This window comes from Amborella trichopoda, chromosome 1 (assembly GCF_054954075.1).
Source record: "Amborella trichopoda isolate Santa Cruz 75 chromosome 1, AtrichopodaSantaCruz75HAP2 v2.0, whole genome shotgun sequence".
Lineage (NCBI taxonomy): Eukaryota > Viridiplantae > Streptophyta > Magnoliopsida > Amborellales > Amborellaceae > Amborella > Amborella trichopoda.
This window is the reverse complement of record NC_142336.1, coordinates 58,175,620-58,202,626: the sequence shown is the minus strand read 5'-3', so window position 1 is coordinate 58,202,626 and position 27,007 is coordinate 58,175,620. Positions and strand designations below refer to the sequence as shown.

Sequence of the window (27,007 nt, the reverse complement as noted above, 5' to 3'; positions counted from 1 at the left end):
ACAAGTAAATAACTCACTAAGATGCCTTAGATACCACGTTTCCAACATTTACCTTTTTAGGGTAGGTAAAGTAAACGATTGTTAGTATTACTATTCGTGACGTACCCAATAAAATTATATATTTGTGAAGGATAAAATCAAAGCCCTAGTTTTAAAAATCACCAATCCTGATTGAGAATCGTGGATTCCAATCGAGATTCGTTGATCTTAATCGGAACAGGATGGTGGCAAGGCTGATTCTCCGGAGGATCATCCATAAATTAAGCAACTTTTTTTTTTAGGATTTAACCTGTTAATGATTCAAATAAACGTGCCCCATATGGATTATCGCACCTTTTTTCTTTTATTTTTTTAATTTTCCGTTGGATCCACAATTCGACCGATCCAAATTGCTGAATTCAGTAGATCCAATAGAGGGCGAATCCATCTGGATGACAGGACTTTCAAAACAATAATGAAATATCTATTAAAAATAAGTTCAAATCGATGTTTAACCAGTTTAGGCAAGTTGGGGCCACTATTTTGTAGTAATAAATTTTTGGGAAACGTTTATATAGAGCTTAGGGGCTAAACAATCAAATTAGAACCTACCTCAAAAATTTCATTAGCAGAGGTTGTTTCGGTGCCCAATAAATCCTCAAATTGAACATCTCGACTTCAAGATGCATTAATTTGAGAAAAAAAATGGATTTCTAAGTTTTGAAAATAGTGCATCTTGTAACGCATTGTTGGACCGTCAATTTTCAAGTTATTCAAGTTTTCATAGATCTACTCAATCTACACTATTTTTGAAACCTTAAATTTTATAATTAAATATGAAAATATCTTTTAAGGCTAGTCAAAGATTTCCAATATTGAAACCACATTTTGTGATACTATTTGAAGGTGGGTTCTAATTTGATTGTTTAGAGCCTCGACTTTATACAAACCACACCCTAAATTTTTTACATTGTATTCTTAAACTATTATGTAGTCATGTCTTCTATTTATTCAAAAATCTTATCCAACCAGTTAGACTAGTTATTGTACCAATTTTGTGACACTATATGAAGGTGGGCTCTAATTTGATTGTTTAGAGCCTCAACTTTATACAAACCACACCCTAAATTTTTTACATTGTATTCTTAAACTACTATGTAGGTACATGTCCCCTATTTATTTAAAAATCTAGTCCAACCAACTAGAATAGTTATTGTACCAATTTTGAATGGACAAGACCCTAAATGATTCGATTGTTGGTCCAACAATGCACAAACAACTTCGAAACCTTTTTAATTTTAGGAAAGCTAATTGTAATAATCCTAAAATTTCAAAAAAAAATAAAATAAAAAGAATAATAATAAATAAATAAAAATATTTATTAAGAAATTAATAATAATCATAATATTAACAGTGTTAACAGAAATAAATACAAAATAAATAAATAAAATGATAATTATATATCATTAATGATAATAATGATAATAATAATTTTATACCGTTAAGATATTGCTATTTTTTTGTATATATTAACAATATATAAATCGATATTATTATTAATCTACTTGAGGGTTTAATTTTATTTGAGTGGACTTTAGGTCCACCATCTCAAAGACTTTATGTTAAACTTCTTAAAACAACACCGTGCATTGAGGTGCCTTTTTTTGATTCGACATTCTCTCTCTTAAAACTAAAACCCATCAATGGGTTTCTCTTTCTCCCTCTTAAAACTAAAACCCATCAACGGGTTTCTTACTCTCTCTCTTAACGCTCAAACACCATCATCAGTAGGCTTTTCTTTTTCCCTCTCAAACAAAAACCCCATCCACGGGTTTCTCTCTCTCTAGTAGGGTTAGGGTTTATGTTTAAGTAATGATACTTATGTGCTTTCTTTAACGGGAAAAGATTCTTCATTCACATCGACTCTCTGAAGAAAGTACCGATGTTTTTGTGTGGAATGGAACAGATGCTCTCCCAATTTCGGAGTTAAAGTAAGTGACATCGTCTTCCTGAAAAATAGTCTGTTTTTAATAAATAGTGATATTTTCGTCCAAGATATTTATTTTATAAATTTTGTGTGTAAGTGATTTCATTATCTTGAAAAATAATCATTTTTTTAAAAAAAATGAAATGAAATAATTATTTCTAAATCTCTTTAAACATTCGAAAGCAGCAATATCATGTACTCAACCTATCACTGAAATCATTAATATAAATTTCACTGAAACCATTAATAACAGTCACTTTCAATAACATTTCAAAAATAACCAATCAAATATTTTGGGCTCAAATTTAGAAAGGTAACAGTTTGTAAAGGCATTCTAGTATAATTGCCAATTTAATATGTATAGAAAAACTCTTATAGAAATTCAAGAATACAGAATTATCACAATTTATAGGATATCAATTCACAAATAAACATTTCACAACGCTATAATCAATTTATATAAGAGTTTTTCTATACATATTAAATTGGCAATTATGCTAAAATGCCTTTATAAACTATTACCTTTCTAAATTTGAGCCCAAAATATTTGATTGGTTATTTTTGAAATGTTATTGAAAGTGATTGTTATTAATGGTTTCAGTGAAATTTATATTAATGATTTCAGTGATATGTTGAGTACATGATATTGCTGCTTTCGAATGTTTAAAGAGATTTAGAAATAATTTAAACATGCAAGTGGACTCATCTGGTTCGTTGGTAAGGTATAAGTGGACCTATCCGGGACGGCGGTAGGGATTAAGTGGACCTATCTGGGACGCCGATAGGGATTAAGTGGACCCATCAGGACGCTGATGGGGTATATAAGTGACCTACTTGGGACGCCAGTAGGGTAATTTTGTGGAATCTTTTGAATTATGCCCTGACGATAAAATGTTATATGCATTTCAATCATTTGGATTATGTTTAATTGTGTATTTTTGAAAGTGAAATTGTTATCTATAAATGCTTGTGCTCGTATTGTTTTTAATTGACCTCCATTTTGAAAGTTTGTTTATATCTTTCTTCGATGATTATTTTTAGGATTATGATGATCACCTACTGAGTAGCCAAACTCATCAAATTATGGTAAACATTTTTTCAGGATAAATGCGGATTCATCTTGAGTGCTAGTCGGGATCAACATTAGAAGATATTCTAATTGTGCTTAAACTTTCTTTTGTTACTTTTTAAGAATTCGCCACTGTAAATTTGTCTTAAAAAGAGATGTATATATATGTTTTGACTGTCACATCTCAAGAATATCAGTATTGTAAATGCTTGGGGTGTGACACTAATGAACCTAAGAGGGAGGGCTATTTACTATGTTACTCATTTGTTTATTTAATTTCCAAGAGTTCATCAAAATGCAAGCATAATACACATCATCACTAGTAGAAAATGGATAAAATGTTAAATAAAAAAAAATGAGTTAGACCTAAAAAATTTTCCCAAAATTTGACAATATTTGCCCACTTGATATAGTGATCCAAATCGTTAGAATGGAGCATAATCGTTAAGCTAACTTATGCACTAGAAAGGATTTTACTTCATGGCAAGTTAAAAGGAGCGAAAACCTACAAGCCAAAAGATTTTATACTCCTCTGGAGTAATATTGTCTATATACTCCCTCAAGCAAAACTTTTATTCGAAATGTTTTGGGGATGTAATATCTATAACCTAATCACCATCCACAAAGGAAAACAAAAAACAAAAGAAATTAACTCTTACTCTCAACTTTTCTGAAAAGATTTAACGATTGTACAATAATCGTCCAATTTTGGAGGGAAGACCTAGATGTTGAAGAACAAAAAATTCAAATTTTTTGCATTGAAAATAATCAAAACAATTCTCAAGTGAATTATCTGAACGAGGGAGTAGATGTACACTACGCTGCTGCGGGAGCATAGTCCAAGCGTTCCACAACCTAGAAAAGAACACAGTAGCCATCAAAATACAAATTTAGGTAAAGACAAGAGACGAATTACTGCATACTCCACGTTTCAAATAAACTCTGAAAATCTCTGCAAACCGTAGTCTTACTTTGACAAGGCAATGCATTCACTTGTCTTATTTGTTAGAAACAGAAAAAGAAGAGTAGCCCTAAACTTAGTCAATGAGAAAGTATCAATTAATACCTTTTTCAATAACATCTGGCAATTTCTAGAAAGTAGAAAGTAATAACCATTGACTGATTTTAGCATTAAAATTACTTCATCTTTTCTCATTTGAAAAAGATGATCTGTACAAACGCATGCCTCAAATGAATTACTGAAATGCCCCTCTTCTTTCTCATCTTTAGGAATACTAGCCAAAAATTAATTGACGTTTCCAAAATAGTAATAGGGAATATCTGTTTATTTTCCAAAATTAAAGTTCATTCACTCATGAAAATAAATGCTTAAGTAATTAAATGAGGGGAACACCTAGACCTCAATTAGAAAGCATTGTCATGAACCTGAACTTAATTTAAACAAACCTTAACATGATTATTATATAATACCATAGTCTAAAATTTGACAGGCTTCCTTTGATTCCTTTTATATAAACTTTCAATAAGTAATAAATGTATGAGAAATTTATCAAGTTACTTAAGAAAGATGAATAATTTAACATCTTACCCATATCTTTTGCTTTCATTTCAAAATACCAAAAAAGTACATGATCTTGGGTTGATTAGTCATAATAAGATAAAAAATTAAATAATTCATTTTTTATAAATGTTTTGATAAATTTTCCAAATTATAGTTGCTTTCCAAGAAAAAAATTATAAGGGCAGTTCATGGATAAGACCATTTCAACACACAAAAGTCTAAGAAAAATTTTTTCTCTATGAAGAGATGATTTTGACAAGTAATCATTATCATTATCATCGCCAGTATTCATTATCCGCAAAAAACCCCAAATTATTACCGAAAAAATAAAACTTTGGGTTTGCAAGGACATAATTGAAAATCAGATATACATATATATATAGGAAAATGTGTCTTAGCAAGACGAACTCCGTTTACCGAGTCATAAGCCGAGGATTTAATTGGTCAGCTCGCATAACGGTTTCCGTCAAAGGAGGTGTGCCAGGAGAACAAAACCCGTTATCTGGACATAATGAAGAAAAACCAGCCCATGATTGCCTCGAATAAGGGGCCGATATTAAACGAAACGTGGCTTCCACCACCCGTTACATGGACTTATTAAAAGAGATGCGCTCGACAAAGAGATGCGGCGGAGATAACGGGCCGATATTAACGAAAACGTGCCATCCAAGCCGACGGAATCAAGCCAGCTCGGCTCGATAGCCTAGCCGGAACTGTCCCGTGCGTCTAAATTCGATTAAATCGGTGGCCACGCGTCCGGCAAGCCCTAGACCCTTTGGGGTCCGTACAATTAGGGCAAGGCCTTCAAATACCCCAGCTTATCCCCACCCTTCTTACACGTGGTCTTTTAAATAAAAAATTATTTGTATTTTTCTTTTTTAACTTATGATTTATTGACGTGAGTTTCTTTTCCGGCCGTCTGTCTACGCTTCTCGGTGTATTTTTAGTGTCTCCGTACCTTTCCCGGCGTGTTCCGGCACTTCGTAGTTCTCATTCGTCGGTGCTTCTACGTTCGCTGTCTCCATTTCCGGCGACAGTGCACTTATTCTGCGGCTTAGTTCTTTTGCCGGCGACTTTTGTCGTTTTTGTACACTTCTCGGTCTATTTTTGTACACTTAACGGCCGGTTTCCCGCAAGTTGCATGAATCATTTGCGGGCGTTTTACTCTTGTATGTCGTTTTTCTGGCTAGTGTTCTCGCACTCTACGCCACTGCCATTTTCCGGCGACTTCTGGTTTTTCCGGCGCTCATACTCTCCATTCCGTTTCATTCGCTGAGCATATCTTCTCTCCGTGTTAGGCGTTTGGTGCTTTGTTTGCTACCGGTTTTCGGTTTCTTAGTTCTGGATTGCTTTCTCCTCTGTTTCCTTATAAACTGCAGTTTCAACTTTCAAGCATTCTTCTCGCTCTGGTTCTGTAAATTTTTTACGGACTGGTATTTTACCATTGCATCTCTTCATTTGCAGCCGCTTTTGTTGCATTTTTATTGTTTGATAGTATTTTGGCCATTAAAGCACCTCCTGAGTTTGTGTGCTGTTTCTCTTGTACATAGCCATGGATACCAAGAGAAAAGCAACGGAAACTGAGGATGAAACAGAAGCAGAAGCCCCTGAATCAAAGCGTCTCCATCCTGTAATCCTTCATTTATTGGAGAACACAGATTCCGGCGACGAGAATCTCGTTCCAATCAATATTCCAACGGAAATGGACTTCATTTCCCTTCTGAAACAAGAAATATCTTTTTCGGCGATAAAACCCGGCGGGGAGACCTCTGTTCCGGTTATTATATCTGGCGAGAAAACGACGGGCTCTGAACAAGTACCATATACCGATCAGAAAGAGGAAGTAAATGTCTTGGAAAAGGAAACAACTATGACTGAACCAGTATTAAAGCCTCTCACTGAACTGACAGATGTGTCAGATCAACGCCGGAATCTTTCAAATGAGACTGGTAAAGTTTCTGATATCGGCGAAAATGCTATTCCAGGCGATGACAGAGCGTCAGATTCCGACAATGGATTGGTGGAAGCTACCAAGGAGGGGTCAGATTTCGGCACGAAACTGACTGATTCAGAGGAGAAATTCGACTCATTGAGCAGGGATATTAAGGGAATAGCTGTCTTCTGTGAAGGGACGCCGCCGGAGTCGTCAGTACGCGCTCGCCAAATTTCTCCGGAAAGCACTTTCCCGTCGACCAAGTCACCGGAATCTTCGGTTGAGGCCACAGAAGTAGACCGAGATATCTCTTTCCTGGCGGCTGCAATGGCGGGAGCTTCAAATGACGTGACTGAAAAACCTCAGGAAAGTGGTTTAACGGCGTCAGAATCCCTGGAATCGTCAACACCGGTACTGATCAGTAGCGATGAAAGCGGTTTATCCGTGACTGGACTAGAGGGCTCCGGTTATCCATTAGGGTACCTTTTAGAAGCTTCAGACGATGAATTAGGGCTTCCTCCCCAGTATGAAGCTTCCATGGACGTGTTGAGGAGCCCCATGGCTGTTTTAGACCAGGAATGGCGGTTTTGCGATGAGATGGACGGAGGTTTGGAGATGTTCAGATACAGTTTCGAGGATGAAATGGCCGGTTTTGAGGGAGAAGATAGCGGTTTTGGCACGCTTTTCGACCACTCTGACCTGATGGGAAGGCAGGAAACCATGCCCGCTCTCTGAGGAAGCGGTTTTGTAACCTGTAAACGCGGTTTTGTAACCCGTAAAAGCGGTTTTGATAACTAAGAACGGCAATAGTGGTTTTTGAACACCAGATAGGCTGAAATGATACGACACTTGTCAATCTCAAGCTATATTTGAAGTTTGAACCTTTTGAAGCTTCGGAGGATTGCTAAATGCACCCAAATAATTGCTATTTCCACCATTGTTCCAGGAAAACCATTAGGTGGAAATAGCAAAACAACGGGTGTAGATAGGAATCCCCAATCTCTCTTGTGAATTGTGTTGCATTAGAATTAATTTTGAAAGTGCGCAAAAAAAACATAGGGTGCGGCCTTTAAATAGAGTCCAAGAATATGGTTTTAATAGTAGAAGGTTTTGTGATAGGCTTAAATTATATTTTCATTTTTAGTTGTAAAATTTAAAATTTCAACAATAGCGTAGATTGAATAGATCTATGAAAACTTGAAATATTGAAGACTGATGATCCAAAAATGAGTTACAACATGCACTATTTATGAAACTTGAAATCCATTTTTTTCTTATGTCCATGCATCTTGACGTGGAGATGATCAATTTGATGATATTTGAGCATCAAAACAACTTCTTCTAGTGAAAGTTTTGAGGTAGTCTCTAATTTGATTGTTTAGAGCTTAAGCTTTATATAAACTTTTTCCAAAAAATAACACCGATTTTTCCAAAAAAATAACACCGATTAGAAAATTTAAAGCTAAAAAAATTATAGGGTGAAAAGATGACTACATAATGTCTTATAATATAAGTGGTCTGTACAGGGCTTTAGACGGCAAAAAAAAAGGCTTTAGACTGTAAAAACAAAATTGAGAGATGTACTAATACAAAAAAATCTTGATGGCCTAAAAGATTATTTCTCTCTAATGAAAATTACGTAAATATTTGTTTTAGTTTTCGTTATTATGAAAATATCAAGTACTTTTCATTATTAATGATATGTTCTTTTATTGGACTTGGTAACAATTTTTCTAAAAAAAAAATGAAATTATCTAATTTCGATTTTTCAAAAACTGAAATCAAGTAAATTATTCAATAATTGATTTTTTTTTTTTTTTGTCTCTTGTAGGTCCTCTGCCTATTCTCTCCTTATCAACTAATCAATTCTCTCTCCGAATTTTTTTTGAACAACCGAATTTATTGATTTTTGTTTTTGACACACTCTCTCTCTATATACCTTTCTTTTTCACCCATAATACCTTTCCTTTTCACTCATACTTTACTTGTATCTTTTCCCTTGAACTCTTCTCTATCTTATCTCCACATTTGGAGATAATAGCCGCCACAAAACCGCTTTCTAAAAAGAAAAAAACTAAAATCTTCTATCTCTCTTTAAAAAAACACCTAAATTATTTTTTCCTCTCTCTTTCCCGCTCTCCCCCTTTTTCTCTAAAACATAAATATTTTAGACAAGGAGCTTTCTCCAATACTGTCTCTCCCACCCTCTCTTTCTCTTCAGAAAAGCCTAGAAAATTTATGTAGAGACTTAACCCTAGCTTTACCCAATACTCTCTCTTTCCAACATACACCCTTTTTTATTCTATATAAAAAACCCTCTATTTAATAAAAAAAACTAGAAATTTTTTACTAAAATTGTAAGTCCTAGCTCGCTCTAAGTGTGAAGACTTTGAAGACCTAGAAAACCTACAAAACATTAGGAAAAATGGAAAACTTCACTGTGTTGATGACCCAACCCATGATGCCCCCTACCTTCAACGCGAGATCTCTTGCCAATTCAAGCTCTTCAAGCTATGGGAATATCCAAACCAGGCTGAGATGAAACTCACCCAAAGAGAACTTGGATAAAGGAGAGAGAGAGATAAAAAAAAATGGGATGAAATTTACCCAAGGTAATTTACCCAAAGAGACCTTGGGTAAAGGAGAGAGAGAGTTAAAAAAATGGGATGAAATTTACCCAACGAGACTTTGGATAAAGGAGAGAGAGAGTTAAAAAAAAAAAATGGGTGAAGGAGAGAGTTAAAAAAAGACCTCAACTGAAGGAGGGAGAGAGTTAAAAAAAAAAAATGGGTGAAGAAGAGAGTTAAAAAATATATATTTTTATCCATGTAATGTAGAGAGAGATAGAGAGAATACACAAGGGACCCACAAAGAGAGAAAAAAAAATTTGATTCTTAAATAATCGAAAATTTAAAATTAATTGGCCTGATTTAGGTTTTTGAAAAACTGACAATAGGTAGTTTTTGTTTTTTTAAAAAAAAAATTTGTGAAATCAAAAAAACGAACATATTAGTAATAACAGAAAGTACTCGATATTTTGGTAATAACATAAACTAAAATGGATATTTATGTAATTTTTCCTAAAACTTAAGAAATAGTGTAGATGAAACAGATCTATGAACGCTTCAAAATCTTAAAAATCAATTTCTAGATACTGCATTATAAGATGCATTATTTTTATGATTTGAGGTCAATTTTTTTTTATATTCATGTATCTCAAGGTCGAAATAATCTGATTTGAGAGTATTTTTGAATCGAAACATCTTGCTCTAGTGAATTTATGTGTTGCGCCTTAGTTTTGGTTGTTTAGAGCCTCAACCTTACATAAATTTTTTTCTTATTGATATATACTAGTTTTAGAGCTTGAAAGCTTAATTTTTTTCACAACTATAATCTTTAAGTCCGAGATGATCTATTTGAAGGTTCAAACAATACTAAAAATGCAATTTTCGACAAGTTTTAAGGTGAGGATTTATTTTATTCCATAGGGTTCCAGCCCTTTTTCAACATTTTCCAATCATAAAATGATGAAAATGAAGAATTCCACTGGGGAGAGAGAGAGATGACACTTCGTGTGAAGGTACGAGAGAGAGAGAGAAGGCGCATTGTGTGAAGACAGGAAAGAGAGAGAGAAGAGATAGAGAGAGAGAGGATACCTAGGAGTAAGGATTTGGAGGGTAATTGGAAGATGGTGTAATGAAGTGTCCCATGGGTGTAACTGTGTAATTGGTTTCAGTTCTTGACTAACTTAGAGGGAGAGAGACGTACGTGATAGCACAAAAATATGGAACCGATAAATATTCCAACCAGGGGTTTAAAAATCGGATCGGTGGCCTGGATCGGATATCCCAAAAATCCATTTGAATCGGTGAATAAGTGATTCGGATCGAAAATCGCCTGAATCGGTATGATTAAACTTTAAAAAAATCCAAAAAAATTATTAAAATTCATTATAAATATTGTTTTTTTGAAATCTAATAAGAAATGAGGGTACTATATTATTAACTTTCATTTTTTACATCAATATGTGAATGTTGAAATGTTCTTTCTCTGTATGAAGTTATGTTACCTATTAAATTCACATCACACAAAAGAAAAATTATAGAATCATGAATAAAATATATAATCATACATGGACTACAATAAGAATGGATTAAAACGATGAAAAAATGACCACCAAAATCTCGAATCGGTCGGATTTAACCTTAAAATTTTTAAAAAGACTATTAAAAATCATTATAAATATTGTTTTTTAGGAATCTAATAAGAAATGATGATACTACATTAATAACTTTTTATTTTTTTACATCAATATGCAAATATTGAGATGTTTTTTTCCTGTATGCAGATTATTATCAAACAGTTGTTAAAACCTAACTAAATACAATATTATATATTGAAATTAGAATTATTGGTTTATATTTTATTATTTTATCATCATTTTACTATACAAATAATAATAAATTTGAAATTCGTCTTATAATATCATCTAATTTAAAAATATAATTTACAACTACAACAAAAAATAACATATTGCATAATTTCTAATGTAAATAAATGAATATATAAAATACAAGATTTGATTATCATTGTAATTAGTATAATTATTAGTTGCAATCATATTTTAATAAAATTAAGAAAATAAATAAAGAAATTCATATTTGCAATGTGAAATAAATGATAAAGCAACTTGAAATAAATTCTAAAGCGGTATGAGCTAATGTTATTTTTCGCTCTTAAAATATTTCATAAACTCGTATTTTTTTTTAATGATCTATAAACCAATATTAGTATTATTTTTTGTTTCTTTTAATATCCTATGAGCTAGTAAAATAATTTCATATAATTATGTTAATTTTTGTAAATTATTATATAAAATTTTATTTTTGTAATTATATACAATTAAATATTAGTTATATGTATTTTATGTTTGTATATTATAAAAATAAAATAAAAATAACTAATCTTAAAAAGATTAAAGATTAAATATTAAAAATAAATAAATAAAATTAATCTTAAAAAATTAAATATTAAAAATAAATAAATATAATTAATCTTAAAAATAACTATAGACCATTTCATTTGTCTTTATATGAGAGAGAAATATTTATTTATAAAACGCACCTATCCCTACCTAATACAAACACTATATATAATTTGGAACAAATTGTAACTATTGTTTACAATAAAGTGCACGCTTTTGCGATAATGTTGCACTATAGAAACAGTCCCACATCGAAGTGATGCGGGACAAAGTAAAAGTATGTAAGCAATTGCAAAACATAGTAAACAGCATGTTGATGGTAGGGCCACGTGTATGGAAGTGTAGCTAACGTTAACAATCACGGTTCCTAACATGTCACGGCTCCTAACATCTCCAAACATCAGTTTGGGAATGGTACTGTTTTTATAGGAACATCTCCTAACATCAGTTTGGGGATGGCACTGTTTCTATATTATTAAAATGGTATAGATGGGTTGGATCTCGTTTTTTCGTTTGAACCGGAACAGCATAGCCTATATCTCGGTTTGGTGATTTTTTGAACCGGAACAACATAGCCTATATCTCGGTTTGGTGATTTTTAAACCACTGGTTCCAACCATGATAGCTTGGATACAAGCACATAAAATACAATCATTTGTTTGTTGCTTTGCCACTGTAGCGCCATGACAGCTTGGATCCAAGCACATAAAATACCATGACAGCTTGGATCCAAGCACATAAAATAAAATACAAACATTTGTTTGTTGCTTTGCCACTCTAGAGAGTGCGGGGCATGTACTCTAGAGAGTGCGGGGCATGTAATGGTAATGCAACAAAAAAAAAAACATGGAACCGATAAGTATTAAACATGGAACCGATAAATATTCCAACCATGAAAGCTTGGACGCAAGCACATATACAAAAATTGCATGAACATTAATATGCACCAGACACTATTATGTACTGTTTCATTTATCAATCAAAATTTCTTTTTCCCTATAGCTGCTATGACCTCTGACCTTTCCTCCTCTCAAATCCACCTCTATGGCTCTGTCCTTTAAACTGATTGCTGTTTCTAGGGTTAGCGTTTCCAAACTTTAGAGGAACTACTTGCTTTATATATGAGGTCCCTGGAAAATGCCTCTTCTCTTTTGGAAGGACTCTGAGCTCTGGCAACCAGTAAGATACATACTCTCCTTCTGGATCATAGGTTTGAGCCTGAGTTTAATGAATGCTATTAGTTCACTTTCAAATCAAAATTGGATTCCAAACACAAATGAAGTGTGATGTGTAACAGCTGCACTAAATCTCAAGTTCAATTCCTACCGCAGAACAAAGCAATTTTTTTTTTTTAAGTCGGAAAAATTAGTCCGCCATTTTTGGTGAGCACATGTCTTCCATTAATCGGACAGTTAATCGAGGCCTTCAAGAGCTCAAATTCATTTTGCTTTTTTGAAATTTTTTATCTTTTAAATAAAAATTGTTGTGCAAAATTTCGGCCAAATGAATCTCTCTAGTTATATTGTTTTCGAGCTAGGCTTATACTATAACTGTATGGTTGTTTCGTTTACAGAATTTATTCCCAAAAAAGAACATAATTCATCTCTGGTCTTACTTGTTTCGGAATACTGAAGTATCGATCTTCTCTTGGATCATTGCCAACACCTGCAAAAAAAGAGATGCGATTAACCCATAAATATGCTTGAATTTAAACAACAAGACACCATCCATAGATGAACAAATTGAATCTAGAAAAGGACATAAAAATTAAACCATCAAACAAATAGAAAGACTTTTTACTTCCATTTCAAACAATTGACTGATTCTAATGGTTATAAATCAAGTATTTGAAGAACATGGTGAGCCACCATTTGATTGACTCGTTCTCCCTTACCAGCTCCATAAGTCCAATTTCCATAATTTGAACATGGGTCATAATCCACAAGGCAAGTTTCAAACCACTCGGCTCCCATGCGCCAGTCCAAACCCATGTCTCGGACCAGAAATGAACAGACAATCTGCACAAACCAAGATTCAAAATGTTGCTAATGCAATTCTTTAAAAAGCATCATGGGAAACAAAATATACCCATCCAACATTTTCAATTCCAAGGGGATTTTAGCTTCAATCTCTCTAAAGGATTATATTTCCCTTGCAACCAAACACAAACATCATGGAGGGAGAGAGAGAGAGAGAGAGAGAGAGAGAGAGAGAGAGAGAGCATCATCCTTTACGGTACCTGCCGTCCTCGGTTAGACATAAAGCCAGTGCTGTTAAGCTCTTTCATGTTTGCATCAATGAGTGGATACCTACGACCAAGCGAATCACTTCAGATCACATGCTTTTAGAAAAAATAGAAAAACAAAAGAAATACTTTCCCTACACACTGATCAATCTCTTTCCGCATGGAAACCTGAAGAAAAGAAGATCAAATAGAAAACAATTCAACAAAACTAGTTTACCCTGTACGACCATCTCGCCATGACTCAAATAAGGCCATGTCTTGGTTCCAGTTAAGCCCTTTCACTCGTCTTGGACCACCTTAACAGAAGAAATTACAAAGATGTTTCAGTAAATTCATAAATAACGGACAACCATGAGATGATAACAAAGGGAATTCTAGGCATACAAAGACAACGAAATATACAATATCACCAGAGAAAGAAGCACATAAAGACATCTAATTTGAACATGGACACAAAGACCAAAGTGATCCTAGTTTCTTATTAACTCCATGCTCCCGCATTCTTCTTACCAAGGTGAAAGATGGAGTTCGCGTATTTAATCGATAAGAACCTGAAATAATCTCTCCATATCAACTCAAACAAAACCCTGCACTAACCCAAAAGAATGAATATCAGAAGAGGAAAACAATAAGAATCTGAATATTATCAAAAGAAACTTAAAGATGGCAACCATTTGATAAATGCAAATACTGAAATTCACTTTGAATTAGCAAATAAATCTTACCAATATGTTGAATCGTTTGCAACTCTTTCTTTTTCATATCTCTTGACCTAATCAATCCGAGCCAACCAATTAGTTAGAATAAAAATCATGTTCAACAATGCTGCTAATAGCATAGAAGAACATTTGAGAGCACTTAAACCTCTTCATATGCATAACGTGGGGATAGGCATCCAAAGGCAAGCCAAGGTGAGAACTTGGTTGAGTAATCTGGTCCTAGCATCGCATTCCTTGTTTCTTTGTACACCCGCAACAGGTCCTGCTAGAAATAGAATAAAAGTGAGATAATATTATTCGAATGCAAACATTATAGACTACAAGTTCCTTTTTCTTGAAAATATTGTACATGTACAAGAATAACACTACAAGTTTCGAAATTATCTTCTGCAAGGAACAAGAAATTGGTGCATACGTTGGGTTACATATTAATAATGCATATCTCGTCATGTACGAATCTCTATGATAAGACATATAAAGACAAGAAGAATTGTCTTGCCTTATTCCAAAAATATTCATTCACTCTAGCCAAAGCTGCATTTTCCCCACCAATAAAATGCATTCCACCATTACGCTGCACACAAAAACAGAGGTTTGAGCATGCTTACCTAGTAACAAAAAATTCTCATTGATAATTGAACTCTCGTGGATTTATTATGCATAAAAAACAAAGGGAAATATACATCTTTTGACAATTAAGCACCAAGGAATATGATCGCAAACTGAGTAAATATACATCCAATCATATTTCATATGAGGTCACAAACATCATTGACTGTATAATTCTTATAAAAACAAGGATCTAGGGTGGAACTTGTGTTTACAAATAGTTGACATTAATTCACATGGCCAAATCTGCCTGAAACATGAGAATTGCCTCCGTCCATTCCCATCATTGGGATTATTAATCAACCTTCTCTAAGTCCCTGATTACCTAATTTTAGGTTCAAAAGTTTCCATATAAAAAGGAAAAATTGAGGAATAAGGAGTTAAGGGATATCATGAATTTGAATAATGAGTTCGCTGATTTCTCATAGGAGTCTACTGTTGAAAGAGTTATCCATCAAAGAGATCAAAAAGCACAAAACAATAAACTTGCATCCAAAATGTTAAATACTTTTTCGTTCTTTTGTTACAATTATTTAGAAAGAAAAGTTGCATGGAAAGGAAAGATATTAACCTGCCTTTTCCATATTAAGGCCAAGCTGGTCGAGAGAAGGAACACATCCCCATCCTCCAATCTCATCCAAACTACCACTAGGAAGAGGGCCAAGTGATGGTGGAATCTTGATGCAACCTCTGATTTTGCATTTAGATTCAACAGACTTCAAGTGTTCCACAAAAAGACCAACTATCAAATGATCAGAGTAAACTAAAATTATCCATAAAAGATATTAAAGGAACGGAAAATTGAGGAAGCATGGGGAACAACTCATGCATTTTTTTTTTCCATAAACACTCGCACACATTTACCTTACGAAATTGGGTATACACGTCTGGTACGTTACTGGACCCAAATGGTAAATCATCTAGATGGTACATAGTACTACCCCAGATAAGTTGCAGCTTTGGAGTTTTAGGAATCGAAGTGGCAATGTCAACTGGTGGCAGAACCACTCTTCGTAGACTGTTGGTAAGAAGTTTTTCAACAAGAATTTCCTCACTGCAGGTTTCTTGATGGGCATAAACCTGAGTTTCAAGAGTAAGCAAGAAATAAATTTCAGTTCATATAAATGCCATGCAACAAATTGGCAGAGCTTTTCCTGGTATATATATATATATATATATCTATATCGATATATATCTATATCTATATATATATATATATATATATATATATATATATGTCAGGTAGTATTAGAGAATAAAGGACACATGTTTTCATGAAACCAAAATATTGATACATTGACTTTGACTTGGAAGGAATGCCAAATAAGAAACAGAAAAAAATTGATAAAATAATGATGGGGCTCTCATTGTTCTTAAACACTAATGCAGACAATAGGAGGCCCTGAAAATATCCACATCTCCCATATGATACATTTTCACCCATAGAACACAATGAATTTAACATGTACTAAAGAAAGGGTGCAATAACACATTTTCCATAAACACAATTACAGACAAACAGTTCAGCCAACAAAGAAAAAAAAAAAAAAAATTACAGACCAACGGTATTATCTCTTATGCACTTGAGACAAAAAATCACCCAAATAAAAAAAAAGTTTAAATCTTTTAAAGATCCATGTCCAAGGTGGGCTGGATTTTGCCCCTTCATTGCAAAATCACTGTCATAAGCCATGGAAACATTTCGTCCTCGAGAAAAAATTTCAATCACAAAAATTCAATCACAAAAAGAAGAAAGAGATGCATAACTGTATGGGCTCCAAAAGCTTTTGCAATTGACGGAAGGATATCTTCAGGTTTCCCATGTTGTATGAGCAAATTGAGTCCTCTCTTCATCAGATTCTTCTTTAAGTTGGCTAGGCAATCTATCAGAAATTGGGCTCGTAGAACTGCTAAGAGAATAGCAAAGAATGCCATGATTAAAATCATAAGAAAAGGCATTAAACAAAATTCAATTTTGTTGCTCCTTACTCACTCTCTTTCTCTAATATTGACAAGGCATGCCTATTCCCGCCTTGTACCTTGTTGACTCTCAAACATACAACTTAGATTCTGCTAAATTTCATATATTTTTAGATAAAAGCATGAGTAGATACACGAATTTCTTACAGAGTTAGAGAACAAGGTAGAATCACAGTTTGAGAGAGAGTTGTGGAGAGGAGACCATTGAGTGAGAAGCGATGGGCTTTGAAAGAGAGACACATGGAGCCATGAGTAAGTCATTGTTAATAAGAGAAGGTGGGCTGAAAATCCAGGTTGGGTACAGAGGAGATAGGGAGAGAGCCATGATTTTGCCACTTTTGGTGGACAAGGATTTCTATCAATCGCCATTGAAAGAACTGTCCCCATTCAATAATTTTAACAATTACATCCTAACATTAACTTGAAAAAAGGTACAATTCTGAATTGTATGTTAAGAAAATCAGCGAATGAATTAATGTGAAATATTTTAAGAGAGAGAGAGAGAGGAGAAAATGCAAAACTGAATACAAACGTTGCACAATTATTCATATAATTCTTGAGAGAAAGAGAGAGGGAGGGAAAGGAAAATGCAGAACTGAAGATTACTCAAGAATTCTTACTACAAATTATGACAGCGAAAACTAAGAGATATAAGGCCACAGACCTCCAGTTTTGGGAAATCCAAAGTAATGGGTGGTCCCAAACAACCGAGGATCGAGACAGTAAACTGGCAATATAGCTTGAGATGACTTCCATGCCTGAAAAAGAGCTTCATTGTCCAAGACCCTTAAATCATTTCGAAACCAGACAATTGCCACACCACTCTCATTTCTTTTGCGATCTCTAGACAGAGAGTATCTTTTAAGAGTTTCATCTGCAACGGCATCCATTTGGTCATCAGAGAACTGGGGTACATCCCAATTTGTTTGAAAATCATATTTGGGCAGAGACACAGGAACACTGGACATGTTTAGGCAATGTTTAGCGAGAGAAAGTGAGAGAAAAACGGGGGTGGGGATGCTGGGTTTGAGAGAAGTGGGGAAGAAGAGCCTTTTGAGTGGGAAGGCAGAGATGGGGGATGAGAGAGAAAGAGTCATAGATAACGAGTACTTGTTAGAGAGAGTGAGGTGGTGAATCGAGCTGGTTTTAGAGAGAGAAAAAGATTAGTGGGAGAAAGAGACCTGGTCACTGCAGTTAGTAATAAATGACGGATATGCCCACAAGCGTTTCTCTTGTAAAGCAGAGCTTTACTGTTAACTCTCATCAGATATTTATGCAGATCATAGGGTTATTTGAGAGATTGCCATCTTTAATTTTGATACACTTCATTATAATGGTAGTTGGGGGAGGGAGACTGTTATCAATAAGAATAAATTAAGAGAGAGAAAGAGACGTGGCCCATCTTGTACCTACGGATAAATTCCCATGACGTGGTGGTCTTAGGGCCCACAGATTGATCACCTCTATATCACACAGCTCCATCTCACTCTCTCTCTCTTCGACCGCTAAAACAAGACATTACTTTTTGTACTTTTTGGACCATTCATTTCAATTATTTAACCATTCATTATTTCCGGAGCTCCAAATTCATGGATTTGAGGTAGAAATGGATTTGCTTTGATTTGGTCTTGAGGCCCTTGAAAACCAGGACCAGCACTTGGCCAACTCACCAAAAAAATTTCCATCCTTAATACAAGCATTTTTAGTAACATGAGAGTTCTGTATCTTGCACTATTATGGAACTTATAACCCTACTTATACATGAAAGAACACGACTGAACAAAGTCCGAGTCTTCCATTCATTCAAGAGGAGAATGTTATAAACACAGCTTTTAGTTTTCTCATTACAAACGTAGTTGCACAGATAATCAGTACGTTATAAGAATGTTAAATAAAACTCAAAAGAAGTCTCCAAATCCATATCCATAGCAAAAATGAATTTCTCAACCTTTCAAATTTCAGGAGGATGGGCACTCTAGGATCAGCAGCTACTGATGATGGTATTTCTGCCCTTTGAGAATTGTCCAAGCACTGAAAATTAACAGCATAAGCATCGATAGAAAGTTAATTGCATCAATTGTGAAAAGCACTCATGAATTAACATACTGCAGATTGAAACACATAAGAAGAAACCCCAAATGATTTGCAAACAAGAAACCTTTTTTTTGCCATTTTTCTGATATAGTTAACATTCTTTGATATTATAGACATAATTAGCCCAATACTGGCTCTTTAAAAGAGAAACATAAATACCAATATGACCCTAGTGTGCATATAAGAACATTACCCCCAATTTATAAGTAACAGCTAACAACATTACAACATGCGGATCCCCCTCTCCATCAATAACCCACCATTTCATCATACAGTAATAACCTTGATGGGCTACGATTTTTAACAGCTAACAACATTACAACATGTGGATCCCCCTCTCCATCAACAACCCACCATTTCATTATACAGTAATAACCTCGATGGACTACGATTTTTCATAATCCATTAAAATATAGTATACTGTCCTTAAAATCAGATATAGACAAACTAGATTCATTCTCATACCGGTAAAGCTGCTCCAAAAGCACAATCAGTGCAACCTGGTGATTCAAAACCATAGTAGACAGCCTTACAGTCACATCAGCGCGTTTACGCAACTTTTGTCCATGCCCATATGGACCACCTATGCAAAATACTAGCACTTCTGATCCCTCCAAAGAAAATCGGAAAGAATACATATTAATAACAGAAAGGAAGGTCAACAATACATATAAAAAGTTAGCAAGTAATTTCATTATTTCTAATTTCTGATTGAACTTCAACTTAAAGTTAGTGAGGTACTGTATTCCTGGCTTCTCCAACCAACTCTGCCATTTTCTCAGATCCAATATCTTGGCCACGTTCATCCAAGACTACAACCTAAAATTCCATCATGAACACGTGAGTAGTGAACTGACGATGGCTGCTATCATGTACAGAACTCTTTGTAAATGATATAAGTAACCAATACTGAATCATAAAACTTCGTGTAAACATGAAATAAATATTTCATAAATAGATGATGTATAGGCTTGGAAGATTATGATGCATGGAAGATGAAATGATGTACAGACAATGAAACTGAATCATGCACATTTATTTAAGTTTAGATGCCTCTAGGCTGAAAGTTTCATAAGAAACTTTTTTCACATAAAGTTTTATAGAATATATTTTTTTGAATGAAGGTCAACTGATTTAACTTCTATATAATTAAGATGTCTACCAACGTGATATGAGATGGAAAAGCTTATGCTTCCATCTTCATATTGACCGATAACTCTCAATAATTATTCATTTGATTTTAGAAACAACAGAGGACTTCTTGCGCAAGTTAACTGCATCATGCCATCAAGCAAGTTGATGGGAATCTTCAATGAGATCAGAAACAATCTTTTTTGTTTCTCTTATAAAAGTTTCTAAATTTTATATTCTCACAAACATTTGTTCGATTCCACTCATGAATATGTAAATTGTAATAATTCGCACTCGAGGAAGCATTCTGAAAATCTGTATGGGATGATAAAAACCCTTAAACAGTATTTCTTATGTTTGGTAATAATATTCTTGATAGATAACATAGAAACCCATATAGTTTTATGACATATGAAGGTTCCAAGGATGTACCCAATCTTCAGGCCTGATGTGTTGCATTATCCTTATGTCTTCGCCGTCAATTTGAGCCTTCACATCACTGGTTGCGATTTAATATTTCGCGGACAGGTACACACCATGAAAGGGAAAATTCCTTGATTAGGACCTATTAATGAATATAAAATATATGCATGCTAGCCAGATATAAAGATAATTGCCTGCCAAAGCCAGAAATAGACGCAAAATTTGGGAACAACTCAAAATCTAGCACTCAAGGGCGCATTATGCTAAGAATATCCAATCACATTTTTATGTTCATAACCAAGATTGTGTATCGCATTTTATATGAACAATCGTTTATAATAGTCATGGCATAAAGCTACACGGTGCCCACTTCACTGCAATCTTGTCCTGCTACAGCCTTAATTACTAAAAAGAAGAGCAAAAGACATGTTTACCTTGTATTTTTTGGATTAGGTTTGAGCTGAACATCATCAACACGACAGTAATACTTGAGCTTTTCAATGTATTCATCAACTAACAATTGAACCCCCTTGGATCTCTTCTTGCCAATGGTCAAAATACGTACTGGAAGAGCTCTCTGCAAAAACCGCAACAAAGTCCGATACTTCAATCAAACTAAACTTATGAAGGGATAAACCAATTGATTGGATGGGGGTTTCGCAAGAACTGGAATTCTTGGTAATGAACTAAATAAATGAGCTACTTATGTGACGATCACTGTAGAAAGTGTAACATCAGATTCCTGTGGCAAGGGGAAAGGAGAATAGGAAATTACAAAACTAAGAAAAGTAAAAACCCAATAAAAAAAAGAAGTTAAGATTTCGTAATACCCACCCACAGTTTTCAGTGAAAACATACAAATTGGCTCATGGTTAATATCAATTACCTTGAAAAATTAAATAACAATAAAAAAGCTACGAAGTTGAAGCTTGCAAAATGGTCTCTTTTCTCTAAAAATGTTACCCATGTACATATGTGACAACTTCCTCATCCTTTGTCTATTTAACAAATTTCAACCCAAGTTGGTTATAATTTATTGTCTTGAATAAAAAAATATTGGAGAAGATAAGCTTATGCACCACCATCCATCTCCAAAGCCCTTGATACACTAATTTAAAATGTTTGCTTTTCAAATTAAATCATAGCAGCAAAAATGAAACACGATAAATATTGTTTCAAACTCCAAACAGTGATTAAATCATTAAAAATCATGTCTGACTTGGAATTGGCCAAGTCGGCTTGAAATAGGAAGATGGACGCTTCCTGGTGGAAAATCCTGAGACTGGCAGGATTCCTCTGGTTTTCTAGTCTCCCTATTTAATAACTTTGTAAGCTATAGCCCAATCACCAGAGCCAGACTGTGAAAATCGAAATCGGACCTTGCCAAGTCAAGGCCGATTCTGATTTTCTAAATAATGGTTCTAAATTGAATTCCTCGCAAACGCGCATCTGCTTACTGCTAGCCAAACAAATGCATCTCTCTTGACTTTCGAAGAAGGTGTGTCCAATTCAGTTTCACCGCATATCACAAAAAAGGGGAAAACAAAAACACCGAAGTTGTGGGAACCATAAAATGAGAGTGAAAAAAAGAAGAGAGAATCAAATGAATTCAAAATTCAAAATTAGACATACCACAGATTGACTCAAGTTCTTCAAGCTTCTTCCTGCGCAACCAACGCCAGTAACAGATTCCATTCTCAACAAATTTAAGTAAAAGAAAAAATTAAATATGACATAAAATAAGTTTGAAAATTTTGTGCAAGAGAAGTAACAGTAGAGTATCCTCAAACCAAGTACATCTTCAAAGGAAGAATCATGAAATTACAACAGGTTTAAATCTCTAAATTAGCAAGCTCTAGAGAAGCGTGGACTTGGTAGAGATAGAGAGAGAGAGAGAGAGAGAGAGAGAGAGAGAGCAATGGAAGTTCATTTGTTGATTTGAGTTACCTGGTGCAGTAGGTGGTGCTGGACTCTTGAAGCACATCGACTGAGAAGAAACTCCCATTTTTCAGTGAGACGGGGAGAGGTTGCGGTTATATACCACGAGTCTGTGGAGAAAGAGGGAGAGGAGATGCCCTCGTAGTGAGTGAGGGGAACACCCTCACACATACTAATGCGGGCGTCCTCTAAAATCCATTTTAAAGAAGGCTGTGCTTTGTATGGAGCCGAGGCTCAAAACAATCAAAGTAAACCGCACCTTCAAATAGTACGGAGAAATGTGATATAGCTTTAAAATATATTTTTGTATTTAATTATAAAATTTTAAAGCTTAAAAAATAGTGTAGATCCAGCCGATCTATAAAACTTGAAAATTGACTGTCCAAAAATGCGTTACAAGATGCATTATTTCCAAAACTTGAAATCTATTCTTTTCTAATGTGCATGAATCTTGATGTCGAGATGATCAATTTGAGGAAATTTGAGTATCAAAACAACCTCTTCAAGTGAAATTTTTGAGGTGGGCTCGAATTTGATCATTTAGATCCTCAGCTCTATATAAACTTTTTCCTTTTATTATATACTTTTATTTTGAACTGCTATTGAAAATAGTTGAAAGTATATAATGAGACAATTTATTTTTGGTACAAGGTGGCCACAATTAATCTTGACCATTGGATGTGAAATTGGGTGGCCGCATTTATTTTATTGACCAAATTCAAAGTTTAAGAGAATTTTTTGTGAATTCTGCGACACACCCAAACTATCAAATTTCACATTGGATGGCTATAAGTAATTGTGACGTCCTTGAAGCAAAGCTAAATGGTGTCATTGTATACCATCCCTATGAAGAAATCGAAATCGGGGAGGGACTCACTATGGTCCGGACTGTGAGTCTCCATGTCCGACTTGGGTGATTCCGAGTCCAAATGGGGAATTTTAATAAGAAAAGTTAAAAATATCATGAAATACATGGGTACTTGAGCAAACATGGTTTTTCGGCCCAGAATCACATGGCCACTAATTTGGTCCGACTCAGGTGAGTTCGAGTCAGACCAGCGATTTTTTTAACATTGATTGTAAATGCAACCCAATCATCCCCATTTCAATCACTCAGATGCTCTTATTGCCTGTATCACGATCGGTTTGCTATAACGTCCGATCTAATTCTGGATCGCATATGTAGAAATGTGGTCCAGCCTGCATGAAACAATTTTCCTTAAATAATGCATGCTATATTTAGGGCTGGTAATGGGCTGGGCTTGCACCGGGTTAGCCCTCCCTTAGGGCTGCCCCATGCCCTAGTACGGGGACGTCAAGGCCTAGGCCTACCTAGAGCATTTTTTTCTTAATTGAAATTCACAGTCTCCACATATTTTCCTAAGTTTCAATTTATAGATATACTAAATCTTAGATATCATCATGCAACATTTTTTATTAGGACTACATGCCATCATAGATGAATAAAAGGAGAATATTTGTAGGTTGTAAGGGAGATCCGTTACTCAGTTAGTGGAGTAATCGTCAAAACGGAGGACGGATCGATATATAAGCAAAATATGCAATGGTTTCGACGACCGTTGGCGTCCTCCAGACAAATCTCATCCTGACTTGCCTGTAAGCCTTTAATGACATGTCTTCCTATGTTGTATTTTTGTTGAAATTGGCTTTTTTATTTGCATAGTAAGTGTGAGATTCAATCCCATGGCCTATGTCTGAGAAGATCTTACTTACAGAGAGCTTTACTGTTTCTCTTCTTTCCATTTAGCAATGGAAACTACTAGCAGTCTACCAATTTAACATGGCCATCTACACCAAGATCGTCCTGAAGTTCCCCTACAAATTCTGGGACCATATTTTTTATATATGCTCATGAGAAACGCGGGTATTATCCTATCTGGTAGGTGAATCAACAATTGCAAACTTTACCTTTTCTGTAATTTTCTATGTTACTGTAGTCTATAGATGTCTTTTATTATGGATAAGTTTCAATAAATGTCAAGAGCATTATGGTTGGATCTGGAGCAATTGGAGACTAATTACCCTGGATCCAATCTTCTTCTAATGAGAGTCACAGATGATGTGTCAAGAAGTATAGAGAAACAATCAGATGAAGAGACAAAAGCTGAAGCCATGGGGGTGTTGAGGAACATGTTTGGAAAGAACATTCCTGATGCAGAGGCTATACTTGTTCCTCGATGGTAGTCTGTTGATGGTTATAGAAATCAGATATTGAGTTTCTTGTATATTACAAATGGCAAATTCTATGTCGTGAAATAGGTTTTACAAGGGCACTTACTCTAATTGGCCAATTGGGGTCAGTCGTTTCGAGTATGACCAAATAATGGTGAGAACTTTTATCTTAGTGATAAAAAGTAAGGATAGGGGTCCAGACTCGCTAAGGTCCAGAGCTCGAGTCAGGTCAGACAACTCAATCGGGTCTAAACAAAAAATAATGATAAAATATTGAAAGGCGGGTAGACTTGTTGGCCTGTTCTGATGTGTTTGGTTCAGTTTCTTAACAGCCTGCCGAATTCATCTGACTCGAGTGAGTCCAAATCAGACTCGCCAAGTTTGTATTCAATGCTATCATACATAAGGAGCCTTGCATGCGTATAAATATGGGTAAGACCACACGTTTTACATTTAGTATTTTGGCTTTGGAAAATACCATATGTATTTTAAAAAACAATGCGTTTTTAATAAATAGAGAGGTAGTCGTATAGTTTAGTCTGACATTGAAGACGAGCGACACTAGAGCGGCTGTTGTATGGGAATTTTTATGCCGAATGTTTATGGAACAAAAGAAAGAGTGTGAATGCATCTGCAGAGCATGTGAAGCATGTGACTTCGTTAGACTTATGATACACCATTTTTACAAGATGTGACTCAGGCGCGTGCATGATCCAACCAACGGCTATGTCACTATTGCTCATATGAATAATCACCTCCAAAAGCCACTAAACACAATAAAATTGGGTTTGAATTTCCCACTTGAATACTCACATTCTCTCTCTCTAACCCGACTACACTCTCTCCCTACCATAAGATAACTCTTATGGTTCATGTGCATAGAACCATGAAGTCTACTGAGACCTTCTATTTTCCTATATCCCAAGGACAACTTTGCGAAGCAAATGTTTTCCAGAAAAAACGCAACCACGTGCCGGAAAATAACGATTTACACCCCCGTTTCACATACTCCATTTCTAACATTATATGATCCATATAAGCCAAATGTATGAGTACTTGAACGAAATTGTCTGTACCCCAAACAATGGAGGGATGTAAAATGTGGGTAATCGACTGTAGGCACCGGTTGGCAAGGTTTACTTCACTGGGGAGCATACCAGTGATCGTTACAATGGTTATGTTCATGGAGCCTATTTAGCTGGTATGTTCAAGCTTCACTTTATTTCCATTCTTCTTATTATGAATGCATGACCTTAAGCAATACTTGTTCATGCTGGTTTTGTTAATTATAGGGATCGATTCGGCAAACATGCATTAAGAAAGGAAACTGCGAGCCCAAGTTTGAGGGAAGAAAGAAGGGTGGCAACAAGGGTGCATGTGTGGGATCGTGCTATCGCTGTTCAACATCGATTATGAAATTTGATATATATTGGCTAATACTTCGTGATATGGTGATTTTTACTAAGTGATCATGGTCGAAATACTGCTGATTTTTTAAATTTATTCGTTGGATGTATAAGATCTCTAATTTGAAAAACTTAAGAAGTATGGTTTCCGAAATGAGATTAATTTGTGGCGGTGGGATTTGGCTAATTGAAATCCAAATCATTGGAAAGGTGCTTGTATACGCACATCACGTGGATGGGATACTTTTCTTTTTTATATTCTTGAGAACTTATAAGAAAAAAAAGCATTTCCTTGGCACATGATCAACGGTGAATCATTAGGTTTGCATGGTCAATGTTGCAATCCCAAGAAACTTACAAGAATACCCATAATGGCTTGGACCTTTATTATTATAATATTATTTCAATGACTAAATATGTTATCATTTAAAAGCAAAATAGTTCCTTTCTTTCTAAAGATGGGAAAACAATCATGTCATTGTGGAAAAGGCCTAGCTGTTGGTTCATCTTAGAAACTTTTGATTAAAGTGGAAAGCAAAGAGCAAAATTGGATCTCACCTCAATCACATCTACACTTTTCAATACTACTTCTGCATAGAAGTAAAAGAAATGGAGTATATATTTGTTTCTTAATTTCCTTATACCAAAAAATATATAATAAAGTTGTTTATTGTTGGTACTCACAATTAACCTCGACCTTTAGATGTAAAATTTGGTGGTTGACAATGCTTTACTGATTTATTGAATGGGTTTATAATCTATAAAAAAAATCTTCTTAAACTTTGTAATACACCC

At 34.8% G+C, this 27,007-nt stretch overlaps 3 protein-coding genes and 2 long non-coding RNA genes across 10 annotated transcripts; 2 read left to right on the top strand and 3 right to left on the bottom strand.

Annotated features, from left to right (window-relative positions):
* Positions 1-3,692: 3,692 nt before the first annotated feature.
* LOC110007805 (uncharacterized) lies at positions 3,693-7,028 on the bottom strand. The gene is made up of 2 exons (XR_002282007.2): positions 4,975-7,028; positions 3,693-3,890 (listed from the first exon to the last, which is right to left on the bottom strand). It is a non-coding gene; the product is annotated as an uncharacterized LOC110007805 (long non-coding RNA).
* LOC18440701 (uncharacterized) lies at positions 5,094-7,346 on the top strand. Of its 2 annotated transcripts, none has more exons than XM_088848925.1 (2): positions 5,094-5,352; positions 6,108-7,346. In XM_088848925.1, the coding sequence occupies exon 2, from the start codon at positions 6,110-6,112 to the stop codon at positions 7,223-7,225; it is 1,116 nt and encodes a 371-aa protein (XP_088705051.1). In that variant the 5' UTR covers positions 5,094-5,352; positions 6,108-6,109; the 3' UTR covers positions 7,226-7,346. The 2 variants fall into 2 exon arrangements, with proteins under 2 accessions (XP_088705051.1, XP_006850902.2); XM_006850839.4 differs by lacking the exon at positions 5,094-5,352 and adding an exon at positions 5,707-5,990.
* Positions 7,347-12,311: 4,965 nt separating this feature from the next.
* On the bottom strand, positions 12,312-18,478 carry CRY3 (cryptochrome 3). 4 transcript variants are annotated; one of them, XM_011627438.3, is made up of 13 exons: positions 17,692-18,478; positions 16,815-16,954; positions 15,912-16,127; positions 15,623-15,763; positions 14,938-15,012; positions 14,584-14,700; positions 14,445-14,491; positions 14,230-14,306; positions 13,937-14,015; positions 13,714-13,783; positions 13,369-13,492; positions 13,090-13,139; positions 12,312-12,692 (listed from the first exon to the last, which is right to left on the bottom strand). In XM_011627438.3, the coding sequence occupies exons 1-13, from the start codon at positions 18,122-18,124 to the stop codon at positions 12,480-12,482; spliced, it is 1,782 nt and encodes a 593-aa protein (XP_011625740.3). In that variant the 5' UTR covers positions 18,125-18,478; the 3' UTR covers positions 12,312-12,479. The 4 variants fall into 4 exon arrangements, with proteins under 4 accessions (XP_011625740.3, XP_088705012.1, XP_020526959.2 ...); XM_088848886.1 differs by having other exon boundaries at positions 15,619-15,763; positions 17,692-18,476; XM_020671300.2 differs by having other exon boundaries at positions 16,815-16,957; positions 17,692-18,452.
* Positions 18,479-18,803: 325 nt separating this feature from the next.
* On the bottom strand, positions 18,804-22,788 carry LOC18440703 (methyltransferase). 2 transcript variants are annotated; one of them, XM_006850841.4, is made up of 7 exons: positions 22,623-22,787; positions 22,308-22,339; positions 21,110-21,252; positions 20,685-20,751; positions 19,863-19,940; positions 19,587-19,732; positions 18,976-19,058 (listed from the first exon to the last, which is right to left on the bottom strand). In XM_006850841.4, exons 1-7 carry the CDS (start codon positions 22,678-22,680, stop codon positions 19,016-19,018), a joined length of 567 nt encoding a protein of 188 aa, XP_006850904.3. In that variant the 5' UTR covers positions 22,681-22,787; the 3' UTR covers positions 18,976-19,015. The 2 variants fall into 2 exon arrangements, with proteins under 2 accessions (XP_088705028.1, XP_006850904.3); XM_088848902.1 differs by lacking the exon at positions 22,308-22,339 and having other exon boundaries at positions 18,804-19,058; positions 22,623-22,788.
* Positions 22,789-24,509: 1,721 nt separating this feature from the next.
* Positions 24,510-26,396, top strand: LOC18440704 (uncharacterized). The gene is made up of 2 exons (XR_002282077.2): positions 24,510-26,007; positions 26,099-26,396. It is a non-coding gene; the product is annotated as an uncharacterized LOC18440704 (long non-coding RNA).
* The last annotated feature ends 611 nt before the right edge of the window (positions 26,397-27,007 follow it).